Here is an 18,233-nt window from a genome sequence, read left to right as displayed (position 1 = left end):
CCAGGGAAGGGCTGTGCTTGCAGGGGGCGGAGGCCCCGAGGGGCTCCCAGGTGGAGGCGGCGGCCATCTCTGCTCCTGCAAAGTCCCATCTTTGTTGTTGACATGAACTGCCAGGCAGCTCTGTTTGGATGGAGCGTGAAGCAGATGCAGAGCCGGCGGGCTGCCTGTGCTGACCTCTGCCTGATTTCTTCCCGCCCCTGTGGGTTCTCCCCCCTCATCCCAGGAGCGGCCTGGATGAGGGGCATGGCTCCCCACTTCCCAGCCCCCAGCTTTCTGAGGACGGAAGCCCCGATCAGATGTTATTGGTGGTTTCTACTCTGCAGCCCCTGTCCACTCACCCAGGAGCTTCCCTAGCCCCTCCTTCCCCCCAGTTTCCGTTCCTTCCAGCATCACTGTCTGCCTTAGCTGCCAGGTTCTACTCAGGTCAGACACCTTCCTCCGGAGGAGACGGGAGTGCTCCTCGTCTGCAGCCAGAGCCCTGGCGGCTCCCTCCCCGGGAAGTGTGTCACGGCGTCATGCCATCGTGAAACTTTGTGAAAACTGGATGTGTAAATGAAAAAAACATTTCCGTCTTCAAATGGCTAAAACGAGGTTTCTGACTAGCCGCGCGCTGGCCCAGAGCCTGCGGAGGAGCCGACGGGTGTGTTGATGGCGGGTTTGGTGTTTTTGTCAACAGGCAGCAGGTGGAGGACGACTACAGCGCCCTGCAGGAGCGGCTCGGCACCCTGCCCGACAAGCTGTCCTACAGCATCATGGTGGGTCGCGTGTCCCTACGGGACCCTTGTTTCTTGTGCAGACACTGCTCTGGGTGGGGATAGTGTTCCTGTGCCTCCGGCGGCAGGTCACAGATGACCACGCCGAGGTCCTGCGTCAGAGGCAGCAGCCATAGGGCTCGTCTGTTTCGCTTCACACTCACACACCAGTCGTAGCATAGTGGGTCTTTTCTTCTGCCCCCTCCCCCCAGACTTCCATGAAGTGATCACATCATGGTGACATACATGGCAGAAATGCTAGCACACAATTTGACATATTTGGTGTGCAGGTTTACTATGTCAGAAAACTGTAATTATGACAGAAATATCACACTTAGTCGCTTCCTGTTAGCCAAAGCAGGAACAGACCATACTGTTGTGTAATTCACAGAATTAAACCTTAGAACATTGATTTTATATAAAAAGGTCCTGCTAGTTTCTGTTGAAATGATCTTCATATTGACATAGTCATCTGTGCAAGAGCCCTGGATTAGATTCCTTCATTGCATGAATGTTCTTCATGAACACTGTTCTTAATTACACCAACCCAGGCACTTTGTGTGTTGTTGTCCATTCTACCGGCCTAAACATTTTATACATTTTGTAGATTTGTTAAAGCTACTTATTTATTCATTCCTGCTTTGCAAAAATAAATGGCTATTTTATTGGAAATAATTTCGTTTTTTTAATCAAAGGTATTAACATTTCATTACAAGTTTGTTTCATTTAGATTTATGAATGAACAAAAAGTATAAATGAACAAAAAACAGGTGGATGACGACTTCGAGACAATGCTGATTTCTCTGAGAGGTGTATGTAAATGTGCCGTCTTCCCCTGTTGATTTATTAACATAAAACAAACTCCTGTAGGTTTTCCTGGTGAAACTTAGAGTGTTACATTTCTGTGACGTTGACATTTTATTTTTCTTAGTGTACAGATAAAAAGACCTCAACGCAGAGCTTTTAATGCTTAATGTTTCATAAAATATGTTTTCCAGTGTTCTTAATGCTGTTATTTTATTTTTTAAATAGGTACCATTTGGCCCTTTTGCCTTCATGCCAGGAAAACTCGTCCATACTAATGAAGTCACTGTGTTACTGGGGGACAATTGGTTTGCCAAGTGTTCCGCAAAGCAGGCCGTGGGCTTAGTCGAGCACCGGAAAGGACGTATGTACCGATTCTAAATGATGCTCCTTTGCTAGATGGGTCACCGGGTGCCAAGCGGACAGGCTGTGTGTTACTGAAAGGGCCTTCCGTGACCTCCCCGCCCCAGCTCTGGGTGGGGCTGTCCATCAGAGGCAGTCGGAGAAGAACCAGCCTGTGGGAGTGAGCAGGACGACGGCACTTCTGGGTGGATTAGCACCCACATTCGTGTGTCTTTAGAAACTGCATCATGTAAATGTCATTACATGTGGCTTTGTAGGTAGAAGTTGGGAAGACATAAGAGTTGGGGGCATTTTATAGTTTATTAGTGACCCGGTGCATGGATTCATATGCACATTGAAAGGAAATTAACTAGAAGGTGGCTGGCAGGGCAGGATTGGGCAAGACGGGCCGGATATGCCCTGGAGCCAACCTCCTGCAGTCCCTCCCTGCCGGCCGTACCTGGGATGGCACAGCGGCTCAAGGCTGTCTGCGGAGTGAGTGGGGTCCCTCTGTCAGGTGGGGTCCCTTGGCCTGGCCTGCCGGGATTCAGCCGAAACCGGCTCTCCGACATCCTGAGGGGTCCTGGAGTGCAAGAGGGCACTCTGCAAAGTTGCTGTCGAACAGGGTGTGGAACGCAAACGCAAGTGTGCAGGAAACCAGATTCGGGGCCAGCAGTGCCCAAGCAACAACACAACACATGGCTGAAGGTGGAATTGCGTGGCCCCACGAGGAATTGGGCTCCCTCCTCTCTGGTTTCGGGGTGCGTCACCTGAGAACCGCTACTGCCGAGTCACTGCAGCCCGGCAGCTCCTGCGTTGAGCGCCTGCCCCCTGGTGGTCAGTGAATGTCATAGCGACTGGTCTGACAGACACTTAGCATATTAGCCTTTTATATATATAGATAATTGGTTTGTGGTAGGCTCTCTCATTGATTTATGTTTGCTTTTAATACTTGCCTACACAGAAGGAGTTAACTTTCTACTTACTGAACTGAGAGAAATACCTGTTTTCAAAGTAGAAACAATTCTTAAACATGTGTTTTTTGGTTTACAGAAGAGGCCAGGTTTGGAGTACCTAAAATGCACCCTTGTCTTTGTTAAGTGGTTTGAGGTTTCTGCATCATTTTATTGAGCTAGTTCTCTAGTTTTGTTATCTGTGATGTTATTTGTTGACACCAAATAGTAAGTGTGTTGTTGATAAACACACACACATAGACACACACACACACACATTTTAGAGTTGGGTGGGTTGAATTAAGTCCTAGCTTAGTTGCATTTTAGAATTAGGTTTATTAATCTATGTTCTTATTTCTAAAATAGTATACTTAAATTGGTAGCATAATATCACCCCTACCTGCTTTTAAAAAAAAAATTAAGCCGAAACCGGTTTGGCTCTGTGGGTAGAGCGTCGGCCTGCGGACTGAAGGGTCCCGGGTTCGATTCCGGTCGGGGGCATGTGCCTGAGTTGCGGGCACATCCCCAGTAGATGTGCAGGAGGCAGCTGATTGATGTTTCTCTCCCATCAATGTTTCTAACTCTCTATCTCTCTCCCTTCCTCTCTGTAAAAAATCAATAAAATATATTAAAAAAAAATATATATATATATAATTTTTTTACAGAGAGGAAGGGAGAGGGATAGAGAGTTAGAAACATCGATGAAAGAGGAAGATCGATCAGCTGCCTCCTGCACAGTCCCTACTAGGGATGTGCCCGCAGCCAAGGTACATGCCCTTGACTGGAATCGAACCTGGGACCCTTCAGTCCGCAGGCCGACGCTCTATCCACTGAGCCACACCGGTCAGGGCACCCCTATCTGCTTTTAACCTTCTAGGTAAATGTGCATTTGAGAATATGTTTTTGAGGGTCCTTCTACATAAATGAGGTCATATAGATAGAAAACAGCTGAGTTTTTCAATGATGAGATGACTTCACTTACACATGAGCGGATACTAGTTAGAGAACTCATTTACTCATTGGGATTCTGGGGTTTATATTTGGAGACTCTTAATTGCAGATCAACTTGTATAAGTTTATAATCGATACATATTTTGGTCTTTTGTGACACTAATCAGAATCTTATTGTTAGGCCTGTGTAAATTTTTGGCAGTGGTACTTGTGGCATTGCTGCATTCAAACAGTCATGTGCGTGCGCTAGAGGAGAGAGAATGGGCGTGGTCCCTCCCAAAGGCCTTTCTTGATGGAGAAGCGTTCACTTACTGCTTATGGGAAGTCAGCTCACAGTCTGTTCAAGTTTTTTCATTTTGATTTTAATATGGATATTTCAGCAAAGAAATCTTTAGAATCAAGATGACTTAATATATTAATGGGACAATACTTTTAATAGAATAGAGCTCTAGAATACAGAAATATTTCTTGGTAAATCACTTTTCAATTTAAATATGGTCTTGAAAATGACCAAACATGATGACTTTTGGGATCAATATTTATCTAAGATAATTTTCAAATATATGCATATAAATTATGTTTGAGAACTTATTATGAGAAATTAATTATAAAAAAGTTGTTTTATTCACAGTTTTCTTTTATAATACTGAAGAAAATGTTTAGGCATATTGTTGAACTTGACATTTCCTAAGAAAAGATACTTTATGTTTCTTAAGGCAGAAAAATATAACAAGTTAAACATACTTCTTCATGTTGACAGGCATTTGGGGAAGGTGGAGGTCATTGATGTTAAAAAAAAATGAGCAAAATGAGCAAAATGGATTTAACACAAAAACAGTAAAAGGATTCAGAGGAGGGGCTCTGAGGAAGGTGGTTTCTGCGAGTGTCCTACCCTCTGTGCTCACATCTTGCAATTTTGCCATTTACATCAACATGACCAGCTTTTTCAAGTTCTTTTAATTTTTAAAATTATGAGCATGACATTGACTTTTCATTTGGTGACTGTTCGGTGAGTCAGAACATGTGTAAAGATTTGTTTAACCAGCACCACGTCAGGACACAGAATAGGATACAGGCTCCACGGCAGGACCCAGGATCACGTAAAGCCCCCGCCTGCCTCTCCGTGGCTGCAGCCACTTCACCCCTCAGGCCTGAGAAATGGCTTACACCCTCACGCGATCCTCCCGGGGGGGGTCCTGCTGCTGCTTCAGGAGCCCCCTGGCTTTGCCTTTCAGAAGTTGGAGTGTGTGCGTTGGTGTGCGTCTCTTTGGGTTTATTCTACTTGGAGTTAATTGAGCCTTTTGGATTTGTAGATTCACGTCTTTAGTCCAAGTTGGGTATTTGTTTGCTCCAACCAACTGAGCCACCCAGCCAGGGCTGTTTGCTGTTGTTGAGTGGGGGATGGGGCAAAGTCAGTGTGAAGTGCTAGGTTTCAGTGTCTGCTAAGTGGCAGCACAGCCCTTTGAACTGGTCCTGTGCAGAGGGTGGGCCTCTCCACCAGGGGGCAGCGCCTGTGGCACTGCTGGGAGAATCCGAAACATGCCAGCACCCAGCACCCAGCACCCAGCAGGCAGGAGGCGGAGAGGGGAGGCACATGGGAGCCAGAGGCCTTGTCCTGATCGGCCAGTCCTGTTCAGCACTCACGGGTGCACAGCTGGGGGGAAGGGTGCGTTCATGGAGGGAGTTTGTAGCTCTTATGAAGGCTTTGCAATAATTATGACGTCCCTAACTTTATTCCTTTACATGCATGTAACTCCACAAGCTGCTCGCTACATATTTCTAAGGGTTTGGTCCTGCCATTGATCTTCAGGTGGAGATGATGACTTTGCCTGAGTCCTTAGGGCTTCTAGGTTTCCGGGTGTACACGGGTCCTTAGAGTTGGCATCTTTCATTTGCCTTCAGCTTCCCTCCTTCCACCTGGTGCAGTGTGTTAGCAAGTTCTAGGCAAATTGTACTAGAGTCTAAACTAGTGAAGAGTTTACAATACTGGCCTACGCTGGCTGCAGAAATCACATGCAAAACAAGCAGTAATGATACCAGATTCTATACTTCTGAAATCCTATAAAATTTAACTAGTTTTTGGTTAAAATGTTCATTATTTGAAAAGCATCTTTTGTTCTTCTTTCCTCCAAATGATTAATTTCCCCGGTTTTCGTTTCGCTTTTTGTTTTTGGTGTATGTGGGGTCCTGTCTGTACATTTTCACAGCTGTGTGTTTGATCCAAGCGAACGTGTTTTCTTTTGCCTGCACCAGTGGATAATTCAAACGTTTGTATGAGAGCGAAACTAGTGCAGATACTGCGTGTCAAAGAGGGGACTTCCTGTTCTCTCAGCTGGTTTTCATTCACTGTGATTTCAATGCAGCTTGAAACCTCCCTGCCTTTGATTCCAGCTTGCTTGTGTGGAGAATGTGAAAGGTTACTGAGCCTATTTTAATGATTCATTGTTGGTGACCTGTGTCTACTTCATCTCTTAACAAAATGAGCTTGGGAGAATGGAGTCCAAAAAGCTTTAGTGAAAAATATAACAAACATCATGGTGATTAATGATAAATCTCAAAGTTATAGAACGAAATAGAATTAAATTATTCTGATTATTTTGAATTAACCTTTAGATATGCATTTTACTTTGACCTATTTATTTTTATACAAAATCAGAATAGGTGTTTGTCCTGCCATATTTTGCCCTTATTCTGAGCACCAGTTTGTTGTTGTTTGCCGTTGGCCCAGCTTCATTTTCTTGTCTTGAATTTTCTATAGTTACCTAATTTTTTCTTGTTTCTGAACATAGAACTTATGATATTTTAATAGAGGTATAATGTGCATTTGTGTATATCATGTATGTGTGATGGTAGTAATCTCAGTGATTTCTGCAGTTCTGATAGAAAATGTATGATCTTGAGATTGGATTCCCTGTGTTTTTAAAGAAAATTATTGGGGTCATATTGGTTCATAAAAAATTACATAGGTTTAAGGTGTATAATCCTACAGCACATCATCTGACTCCCTAACTGTGTGGCAGTGGTTTATATTCATGTAAAACTGAAGAAGCTCTTTGACTCCAGGGGAAATGTGGAATCATACATCACTGCCCACAATCACCCTTTTCTGAAGCATCTTTAGCTTCTTACATGGAATATTCACACACGTTTTCTCACATGCGTGACTTATGATGAATTCCTCTCACATCAATGACAGATGATTGAAAGTAACTCCCATATTACAGGGAGCGCCAGTGAACAATGGCCTCGACAGCCCAAGGCTCTCGCTGGCCCCGCCAGCTTCGTGCCCGGTGTTTATATGTGGGCAGACTTTTAAAAATGCACTTAGCTTACCTACCTGCCATTTTTAATATTTTCCAGTCTTCTTGAAAAAAGTTATTGATTTGACCTCCTACCTAAAATAATGTTCTTTAGCTGGTTAGACACATTATCTGACTGAGTTTACTGAAGCAAAAACATTCCATAACCTTAACCTTTTCCCTGACCCCCTGCTTTTAACAACTGCCGACATAGTTTTATGCTGTTATGTGGCCGTGCTCGGATGAAATCTGTCAAACAGCTCCTTGAGTTATTAGGCTGTCTGAGCCTGACCTTTCTGCAATCAAAGATATATGACTTAAGGGCTCAGATTTGCCATGGCAACCGGTCCAATTTGCTGCCGTGAGAAAAGGTCTAATTGTTGCAGAAATTTAATGATCTAGAGCGACATCAGGGCTGTGAGATTTTATGAACTGTTTACACCGTAATTTTCATTTTGTTAATGCAGTCTTTTTTTTGTAACCCATTCATGGCTAGAGCAGAGTGGCTGCGTCTTGTCTAAAGCATCGCTGCGGATCACGAGAGCCGATCAGAGCGCGTGCCACTGTGGCAGAAGCCCTTAATGCGGGGCGATATTTCACTTCTAACACTCGCCTTATTTTCATTCTTTTAAAAGATATTTTAACTGCTTAGACCTTTGCCAGACCCACATCCATCACTGGTGGGGAAGGACCTGTGGGCGTTCCTCCTCCCCCCTCCTCCCCCCTCTCCGATGTGCTGCTGCTGAGTGACAGCAGGGACCACAGAGCAGCTGGGGGGGGGGGGGGGCTCTGTGATTCCCCGCCAGGGCCTGTCCTTCAGCAAGGCGGTGTCTGGAGAAAAGCGGGTGTCAGTCGCCCCGTAATTAGGGTTAGAAGTCCGTGTGCCGGGATGCGCGCTGACTGGCAGCAGCGAGCTCCCCCCTCAGTCACAGGAACGTGGGTTACTTGTTGCGTCATCAGTGTTGGATGGAGAAATGTCTGTCCCAAAATTGAAGATTTTTTCTCCAAAGAAATTCATGGGCAGAGATGTTTAGGAGAAATTGAGAATCTATAGACTGTATTATTACACAGTTATTAAAATTTAAACTTGGAAATATGAATGCTAATATGCCATAAAAAATAAAAAATGTCATTTCCGTCACCTAATTCAGGAATATTTCTGTACAGAAATAAAATAACGTGTTCTAACCGATGCTCTTCACTTGTCCAGCGGGCCAGGAGGATCTGTGTGAAGCAGGGTGTGTGTGTGAGTGGTCCGAGCGGGCGGGGCTGTGGGCGCGAGGCCACCCGCTGCGGCTGGGCCTCTCTGCCCAGGGGAAGTGTTTGTTAGGAACAGGGCAGGGGGAGATGGATGTCAGAGAAAACCAATGTGACTGTACTTTTAAGAAATCCATTTAAAATGAAAGTGAAATGAGGCAAGACTCTTCGTAAAGCATTAGTATGGAATCATTGAATCGTGAGTAGCTAGGGCCACAGGTGAAATATTGCCCAGGTCTGACATGTGCCATGTCTCACATAAAGATTGTGTTTGTTATTTCAGATGTAAGAAAAACAATAGATGATTTAAAAAAAGTGATGACAAATTTTGAATCCAGAGTTGAATTTACAGAAGATTTGCAGAAAATGAGTGATGTGAGTCTTATTTTCAGTTTCCTATTTTTTTAGAAAAAAATTCATATTGAAAAAAATCTTATATCCAAGGAACAAATCAGTTGAGCTTTCCCATGCCCTTAGACATCTGTCTTAGGCTATAGGAGTGGACTTGTAATAACCCTAACGCACCGAGTTCGTACTGTTAATGTGCTGTTTTGTTTAAACAATTAGGCTGCAGGTGATATTGTTGACATAAGAGAAGAGATTAAAAGTGACTTCGAATTTAAAGGTAAGCGCTGAGATTGGGTTCTGTGTAGTGATTTAAGTGTTTGCCTGCTGTGTTGAATTTTGAGGTATCTCCTGTGAGATATTTAGGGTTCTATTATATGATACTTTCTAATTCCTAAGATGCGAACATTTGTCCCATTTCCCATGAATTTTTATAATTGTTATACTTGCTGTACAGCTGCGATGGATTTTAATGCATGTGCAGATCGAGCACGTCACGGATCAAGAACTTTGGGGTGAAGCGCGTGCTCCTGACCGAGCTCCCTGGTGAGGCCACGTGGCTTTCTTCGGTTCCTTCAGGAGCCGCACCCTCAGCTCTGCCCCTGATGCTCTCTGACCTCAGGGAAGCCACGTGGGCCTTCCCGTCGCTGTCCTCCCTGGAGGCTGGCCGGCCAGGCTGTGCTGGGAAGAAGGAAGGCATGTAGCCTGAGCACCTCGAGCCTCAGGTGGCAGCTGCAGGGCCTTCCCTGCGTCTCCTCTTGCCAGGGCGGCCACGAGTGGGGGGTCCCTTCTGCAGGGTGAGGTGCCGCCCGCGGGGAACTGGTCCACAGCGAGCCTTGTAAACCCGCGTGGAGATGGCTTACACTTCATGACTGTCGAAGCTGTTACTTTCAACATTTATTTTGATGTTTATACGTTAGCAGTTAACTCTGGAGAGAATTTATTGGTTGAAATAGTGGTGATTTTAGAAGCCACACCATTGCTACTGCCTTGGCCTCACAGGTTCATTTAGCACAGTGGTTCTCAACCTGTGGGTCGCGATGCCTTTGGGGGTCAAACGACCCTTTCACAGGGGTCGCCTAAGACCATCCTGCATATCAGATATTTACATTATGATTCATCACAGTAGCAACATTACAGTTATGAAGTAGCAACGAAAATAATTTTATGGTTGGGGGTCACAACATGAGGAACTGTATTAACCTTTTGAGCGCCAATTAATATCCTAGGAACTATGCTAAAATTGCCAGGGCATTTTTGCTAATTTTACAGCAGTTTAGGAAAAAAATTATGAATTGCAAGTAAATGAAGTTACATATTCAAAAACTTAAGGAAACCTTTACTACATTAACATATTTAGCAATATTATCATCACTAATAAAAGCAGACTTAGAATGGGGGTTTATGGGGGGAATGAGGACACATTTGTAATTCCTTAACTAATAAAGAATTTAAAGATAAAAAAAAAATAAAGCAGACAGAACTGGATGCCATTTCGAAGCTTTTTTTTTTTTTTAATATATTTTATTTATTTTTTACAGAGAGGAAAGGAGAGGGATAGAGAGTTAGAAACATCGTTGAGAGAGAAACATTGATCAGCTGCATCCTGCACACCCCCCGCTGGGGATGTGCCTGCAATCAAGGTACATGCCCTTGACCAGAATCGAATCTGGGACCCTTGAGTCCACAGGCTGACGCTCTATCTATCCACTGCGCCAAACCGGCCAGGGCTTTTTTTTTTTTTAATTTATTTTTTTTAATATAATTTTTTTTATATTTCAAAGCTTTGATAGCGCTCCCGGCACTTTTGGCGAAAGACAGGAGGAGCGCGATCGCTCTCCCCGGCACTCTAGGGGTTAAAAGGTCGCTGCATTAGGAAGGTTGAGAACCACTGATTTAGCAGGTGAAATTAAGGAGACGCGTGTTCAAGTTAAAGAGCAGAAAGACGGGTGATGACTTTGTGGCCAATGAGATGTATGTATCGTACAGTCTGAGACGTAAAACTTGTTAATGCTGTTTTATCAGCAGCACTTACAGAGCATGGGCTGTGAGATATGACTTCGGTGTTTTCTGTGTCATAACCGCCTTTTAGACCTCCTCCCTTGTTGCCTCCAGAGGCTTAATTTGCTTTATAATAAAACTGTTTTTGTTTTTCAAATGAAGAGCAGGTAGGTTTGAGTTCAGATTTTTTCTATCTCCTGCCCTCACAGAGGATTACAAATAAGAGACAGCAATTTAGAAAGGAGCCGTGTTCATATATAAATTGTAGTACAGCTTTCGGGGTGCACTCTGTGGGTTCCCCGAGGGCATCAGGCTCTCCATGCCTCGCGTGGAGGTGCCCGCGATGCTGGAACGTGGTGCTTTAGTGACTGCAGCCTCTGCCGTGGGACGGAGGCAGGTCGCACTGGTGTTGAATTTCGTGCGATAAGGAGGGCGGGCTGTGAGCCATGGAGCAGCTCTTCCCCACCTGAACGTGCCAGTCCCTGGGCTCTTGCTAAGCCGCTTCTGAGGCAGCGGGTCCGGGCAGCCCACGCTGCCCTCCTGACACCCTCTCCGGGGGCGGTGCTGTGGCCCCTGGGCCCCGTGTGAGCACGCCCCCCGTCTCAGCGTCCCCTCCTGACACCCTCTCCGGGGGCGGTGCTGTGGCCCCTGGGCCCCGTGTGAGCACGCCCCCCGTCTCAGCGTCCCCTCCTGACACCCTCTCCGGGGGCGGTGCTGTGGCCCCTGGGCCCCGTGTGAGCACGCCCCCCGTCTCAGCGTCCCCTCCTGACACCCTCTCCGGGGGCGGTGCTGTGGCCCCTGGGCCCCGTGTGAGCACGCCCCCCGTCTCAGCGTCCCCTCCTGACACCCTCTCCGGGGGCGGTGCTGTGGCCCCTGGGCCCCGTGTGAGCACGCCCCCCCGTCTCAGCGCCCCCTCGCCTCCTGGGAAAGCCCCACCAAGTCCAGGTTTGGGCCTTTGTGACGTTGGTGTTAACAGCCTTGTCTTTCCTTTTTCGAAAAATAGCAAAACACCGAATTGCTCATAAACCTCACTCCAAGCCCAAAACTTCAAATAGTTTTGAAGCGGATTTTGCAAATGTTGAATCCAAGGATCTGCTCGCGGACCAGGAGCTGTGGGCTCGGCTGGAAGAACTGGAGCGACAGGAGGAGCTGCTGGGCGAACTTGAGAGGTACTGACAGCCCGCCCTCCCCCAGAGCTTCCTCCACTCAGCTCCTCGCCACCCTCCTCCTGGGTGAGAGAGCGTGTACTCCTCGGGGACACAGGATGCGCACGGAAGTATGGATATCTCATATATTACATTTAAAAATATATATATATTTTATTGATATTTTACAGAGAGGGAGAGGGATAGAGAGTTAGAAACATCGATGAGAGAGAAACATCGATCAGCTGCCTCCTGCACACCCCCTACTGGGGATGTGCCCGAAACCAAGGTACATGCCCTTGACCGGAATCGAACCTGGGACCCTTCAGTCCGCAGGCCGACGCTCTAGCCACTGAGCCAAACCGGTCAGGGCTCATACGTTACATTTTGAATGAAGTGTTTTTATGTTGAATAACTTGTTAAAGAGGAAAGGCGCTGAGTGTGTGTGTTGCCGGGACGGGTCTCTGCTGTTTTTGCGCACTTATGTGGTTGTGGGCAGTTTGTGACCTGGCAGGAGTCAGCTCCATGCGCATCCCCTGCGGGGAGAGTCTCCCCACGCAGGCTCCCGGCTGCTGTGCTTCGGTGATGTGCCATAGGCAGTGCCTCGTCTCCGTGTAAAATGGCGCAGAAAGGATAGGTTTCCTCCCCCTCCTCTGCACTCCAGGCATTTTTGATTAACTGATATTGTTCCATTTTTAAATCCGTTTAGTGGTGTTCTTGGTCACGATCTCTCTTTTTTGCATCATGGCATTTCAGTCCCATTGCACTTTGGGTTTTGTTATTTTTATAAGGTCCTCCAATCCTGTGTAGAATGAAGCATGAAAAATGTGCATGCATGTATGTATATGAATAAAGTTGTGTGCACATGTATACATTATTTTTAAAAATCATAACACATGCTTGTCATTGTAGAAATAGAAGATAAGCATGTTCATGTTCTGTGGCTTTAGTTTCTGATCTTGAAACCGAGATACAGAATCCTTTGAATTTCTTACAAATTTCTGGTCGTGTTATTTATATTGTGCTTGTATTTTGTATGGCCAGCGTCCTCTTTGCAAATATTAGAAAAATCATGTACTCTGTTGTACTTTTGTTTGAATAACCACAGTACACAGAATCAGCAGAGGAACTAATGTGTTTTTGTTTATTTCAGAAAATTTTTGTTGACCTAGAATTCTAGTTAAAAAGTATCCTATTCGAAACCTTAAATTTGACCCATCGACGTGAACTGGAAATGAGAAAACGTAAGACGCTAGTGTGTGTTCCACGTGGCTCTTCTCCCCTTTTCTCTACTAGGCAGCCTCCCACTCTGATTGCAAACGGAGCAGACACAGCGTCTTCCGAAGAGGAGAGCGAAGACGCCAGCACACATGTGAACGGACGTGTGAACGGACACGTGAACGGGACGCATCCAGCGGCCGAGGCCGTGGCTCCCAGCTGTCAGCCCGCGGCCGACACCGTTGCGGAGCTGCTCCGCGGGCCGAGCTGCGCTGTGAACGGCTCTCGTTGCCCCCTCAGTGATGAGGATGAGGATGGTGACGATGACGATGCTCTTGGGCCAGAGGCCAGCTCTGTACCAACCATATACTTTTCTCACACCGTCGAACCCAAGCGGGTGGGTATGCTGCTACCTTTACTCCTGTCGGGTCTCCTCTAAGACACGGTCTTCACAGCGCCTGATGTTCATGGTGCCAAACAAGACGTCCCTTGTCCCTGGTTCTGATCAATTCATTAAAAAAAAAGGGGGGAAAGTCTGAGTCGTTAGCACGCATCGGGCCACGGGTCTCTGCAGTGGATTGGATGGGGGGGGCCGGGAGGGGTCGGTTCCAGGCGACTGCTGCCGCCCCCCCTTCCCTCATCACGGCTCCCTCGGGAATCCCAGAGTGAGTTGTATGGTGGGTGTTTGGTGTGGAGGGTGTTTGAAAGTGACTGCATTAGTTAAGTTTTTAATTACACCAGGTTGTCGTTTCTATGCGGCTGGCATAAAATGAATAGGAACATCATGAGCAAGAAGGAAAAATGTAGGAGGAAGTAAAAATTAGTCTCTTTTCTGACAAGTAAATATAAACATCTGTGGGCAATCATGACTCTAGAATCTTGGCATTTAGAGCTGGGGTTAGAGCTTCTCTTCAGCAGCCACAGACGGCCGTGCAGCCATCCTGCCCTGGGGAAGTTCGGTCGGGGAGGCTGGGCTCCGGGAGAAGGACAGGCCACCTTGCGCCACCCCTGCCCTCCTGCTCCGCACCTGTGTGAGGAGCCCGCACTCCTTTCTCATTGTCTTTCTCAAGGACGCGGCCCGGAGACCACGGCTGCTCTCGGCGTAGCGCTCCTCCCCCTCGTGTCCCCGCAGGGCCTGCTTTCCGTCCCAAGTGCCTGTGATGATTATTTAATGAAACATGTTTAAAACATATTTGATATTTCTCAGGTCCCTTAAGTTATCCTTGCTCTAATGTGAAGGGAAATAATTATCTGCTTTTTAATGCTCTAATACTGCAGACTGAAGGGAGCGCTTACTGAATTCCGTGGGAAAAAGGGCTGATTCGTCAGAAAGAAAGTTCGCTTTGTGATTCCTTGGGCCTTGCATTTCTCGTACTTGCAGCCGGACGGCGCGGGAGGAGCGAGGGGCCTGTGCAGGGTGTTGGGGGTGTTGTTCACGGGGCAGTGCAGGGTGTTGGGGGTGTTGTTCACGGGGCAGTGCAGGGCGTTGGGGGTGTTGTTCACGGGGCAGTGCAGGGTGCCGAGCAGGGCACCGGGAGGACAGAGCCCTGAGCAGGTCCGTCTTGGTTTTCAGTGTATTTACCGAAAGCATCATGGACGAGTGGCCCTGCCCGCTCAGACCCGTGTTGTTAAGGGTCTGTCTTTTGCTTTTGATATGAAAGCGGAGGCCCTGGGGCCTGGAGTGGTCGCTGGTGAGGTAGCTCAGTGCTGTGGGCCTGCGGGGGGGGGTGGGGGGGTGGGGAGTGGAGGGGGCGTCTGACCGCGTCTCACGCTGCACCTCGCTTCCGTGCGGTGAGCACAGGCGGCCCCGCTGCTGTCAGTGCTGAGGGCGTTGGTTTTGTTTGGCTTAGACCTAATTGCTCGGGAGGATTGTCATTTTTTGCTGTGGACGTTTTAGGTTCGAATCAACACTGGGAAAAACACCACCTTAAAGTTCAGTGAGAAGAAGGAAGAAGCCAAACGGAAGCGAAGGAACAGCTGTGGTGGCCACCCGGCCCCGGAGCTGCCCACGATCAGGACCCCTGCGGACATCTACAGGTGGGCGGGCCCCGCCTGCACCAGCCTCTGCAGGGCCCCGAGGCGTCCCCGGGCAGCTGCCCGGCCACCACGGTCCAGTTCAGAGCCTGGGCGTGCGCTCACTTCCCCTCCCCCTCCCCTCCTGGCCAGCACTTTAAAACGTTCCCGATGGATCTAGAACTACGCCTCTGGAACTTTAGAAGTGGAGGTGTGTCCGGTGGGCTGGGCGGGGGCCTTGGCACGGCCGCTGCAGCCTTGGCTGGGCCTGGTGCTGGCACTGCCTGATGGCCGGCACGGCCCACGTTCTGGAAATGGCAGAGGCTGCTGCCTGCCTCCCAGGTAGGCCTCAGTTATGGGTGGGGTTTCGGCAAATGAAGCTGTCCCGCCCAGAACGTGTTCATAGGGAAGGGCTGTGCGCCATTAGCCCCGGTTACAGTTTCAAAAGCAGGAAATACGTCCTTTGAGGCTACACAGTTATTTTGACGGTGAAAACGTTAGGTCCACGTTTGAATAAAACACGTCAGGCTGATTTCTGGAGCAGGTTTCACACACGCGGGTCCGCGTGTTGGCGTGCGACCTCAGCGGGGTGTGCTGTGGCTGCAGGGTCTTCGTGGACCTGGTGAATGGGGCGTACGTCCCCCGGAAGTCCATCCTGAAGTCGCGCAGCCGCGAGAACAGCGTGTGCAGCGACACCAGCGAGGGCAGCGCCGAGTGCGAGGAGCGCCGCGGGCTCCTGCGGAGCGTCAGCTGCGAGGACGCCCTGGGCAGCGACGCCGGCGAGAGCATCTTGGAGGAGGAGCAGGAGCAGGAGCCGCTTCCAGAGACGCTCTCGCCCGCGCCCGGGACGCTCGAGGTGTGTGTGTGTCACTCGTGTCACGCGGTGTCCTTGGCTGATTCCTGGGGGGCGGGGGTGGGGGGGGGTGGCCGCGGCCTTCAGGGCCCTCGCTCCCTGCCCCTGTCCCACGTTCTTGTGGGCGGAAGGTGTTTCTCTAAGCGGCCTTGCTCTTGTGCTCTCTCCCAGGTCTGGTCTATCAGTCGTTCGTTTCATTGCCTTTAAATGGCTGTTTTATGTATTTATTATTGAGGTTAAGCTGGGTAACGGCATTGTTCACCTTGTAGCTTAGCTTCATGTGTTCACTCACACTCACAGGACCTGGTCAGTTCCAGGCTGTACTTGTTTGGTGAATAGTGTTTTTACAGATTATCATTTAAGTGCTACGTGGTCTTCACTAACCTGGACCCTGGTGTACAAGGTGAGCAAACTGCGTGAAAGCTTGTCCGATTCAGTGTGCACAGGAGTTCTTAGGAGATGCCGGGGGAGGCTCCAGACACCAGAAATCTTTAAAAAAAGTCGTAACAACTTGGTCTTTATCGATCTTCCTGTAAAGCGGTCAGGTGGCCGCTGAAGACGGGCTGGTGTGTGCCCGTGTTTGTGCTCAGTCCTGTGGCTCCAGTGGAGCCCGCGTGCCAGGCGGCCCAGCAGACGCCGTAGCCTTCGGGTCTGCCGCACGGTCAGTCGTAGCGAGTGCTGAGGCCAGTGCTCATCCCACCGGTGTCAGTGTTGTCACTAAAAATAGATACGTTTTTATTGATTTCCGAGAGGAAGGGAGAGGGAGAGAGAGACATCAGTGATGAGAGACCCCCTGGCTCATAGGTCGATGCTCAACCTCTGAGCCACGCTGGCCGGGCAGCAGTGTTACTTTTCAGGTTCCACTCTTATATAAAGTTGAGGCGAGACACAGTGCGATACCCATAAGTGCACGAGCGGACGCCACGTCGAGCCGTCGCTGCTGCCAGACGGAGTGCCTGTGGGCCGGGCCCCGCGCCGTGTGAGCTGTCAGAGTGGACTTCCACTTGGTGGTGTGATTAAGATGTTGTAATGGCATTTGATTTCTCTGAGCAATTTGTATTTTGATGTTTTTTAATCCAGAAATCTTGTGAATTTACTTTTAATGAAAAGAAATGTGTCATTGACTAATACAGGATAAAGGATTGTGTGGCAGCTTCCTTGCGTTTTGTTACCACACTCCGGCGTTTGTCTTGTAGGCTTTTTCTGGAACTGTAATAGAGAAAGAGTTGTCACCCTGCCTCACCCCGCACCCGGCCACGGTCCACCCTGTGCTGCCCACGATCCCTGAGCGGAGAGAAGTCCCGTCAGAAGGGTCGGAGGTCCCCAAGCGGGTGTCCAAGTTCAAAGCCGCCAGGCTGCAGCAGAGGACCTAGGCTGCAGCAGAGGACCCAGGCTGCAGCAGAGGACCCAGGCTGCAGCAGAGGACCCAGGCTGCAGCAGAGGACCCAGGCTGCAGCAGAGGACCTAGGCTGCCAGGCGGTGGGCGCTTGCGCCCTGCAACCTCGTGCTGCATTGTCTGGAGTTCGTACCGCTGATGGCTCCTCTGAGAGTGGAAGCAGATTCTCCCGTTCGTCGGTGGAGATGAGGATCCGAGTGAGCCCAGGACTTCCCAGTCCGCTTGCTCGTCGTCTCCACACCGGCGACACCGCTGCTGCCTCTGATGCCGCGGCTCTCGGATCGCTTCTCAGAGGATGTTCCTGGGCGTGGTTGGTTTTGAACTAAACGCAGGCGGTTCCGTGCCAGCTGTGATGTGCACACCGCGTGGACCATGTGGCAGAAACGTAAGATTCAGACCCAGCAGCCTTTCCTGCTTCAGCCTTTGAAAGGCCCTTTAAGAAACCTTCTGGTGGGTTCTGCAGCGAGGTGCCCTTTAACCCCGGGCTGCCGCTGTCCTCGGCAGAGCTCCCGTGGCCTGTGGGCAGGCTTCTTGGTCGGAAGAATGGGATTTTGTAAAACTTTTTTTTTTTTAAGTAAAAATTTTATGAAACTTGGTCTCAAAAATGCTGTGGACTTTATGACTCAGAGCCGCGTGTGGAAATGGCTGATTTATGCACGCGCTGCGAGCACCGCCAGCCGCCCGCGCGGCCCCGGGCAGCCTCCGCGTGTGCAGTGTAACGGGTGCTGTATTTGGGGGAGAAAGAGCATGTCTTCATGATCAAAAAGATTTTAAAACAAGAAATTTTATGTCCTGGTCTTCCCAACCCTTCATTCTCTGAGGATGAATCGAAATGGCATATTTACTTTCAGCAAAACTTAAAACGCAGAAACGTGCTCTAGTAGAAAATTGTGTCGCACGTGTA

General features: G+C 48.7%; 1 protein-coding gene across 1 annotated transcript in view; it reads left to right on the top strand.

Moving 5' to 3' along the window:
* URI1 (URI1 prefoldin like chaperone) overlaps positions 1-17,924 on the top strand; it is a 30,195-nt gene extending 12,271 nt beyond the window's left edge. The window contains exons 3-11 of the mRNA XM_081107858.1: positions 677-755; positions 1,785-1,920; positions 8,642-8,733; positions 8,926-8,983; positions 11,708-11,873; positions 13,146-13,464; positions 14,965-15,104; positions 15,687-15,936; positions 17,130-17,924. Coding sequence (XP_080963984.1) covers positions 677-755; positions 1,785-1,920; positions 8,642-8,733; positions 8,926-8,983; positions 11,708-11,873; positions 13,146-13,464; positions 14,965-15,104; positions 15,687-15,936; positions 17,130-17,306 — 1,417 coding nt within the window. The 3' untranslated portion in view covers positions 17,307-17,924. The remainder of the gene's footprint in view (positions 1-676; positions 756-1,784; positions 1,921-8,641; positions 8,734-8,925; positions 8,984-11,707; positions 11,874-13,145; positions 13,465-14,964; positions 15,105-15,686; positions 15,937-17,129) is intronic.
* Positions 17,925-18,233: the final 309 nt, after the last annotated feature.

Source organism: Myotis nattereri (genome assembly GCF_964212035.1).
Source record: "Myotis nattereri genome assembly, chromosome: 15".
Lineage (NCBI taxonomy): Eukaryota > Metazoa > Chordata > Mammalia > Chiroptera > Vespertilionidae > Myotis > Myotis nattereri.
This window is presented reverse-complemented; position numbering and strand designations above follow the sequence as displayed.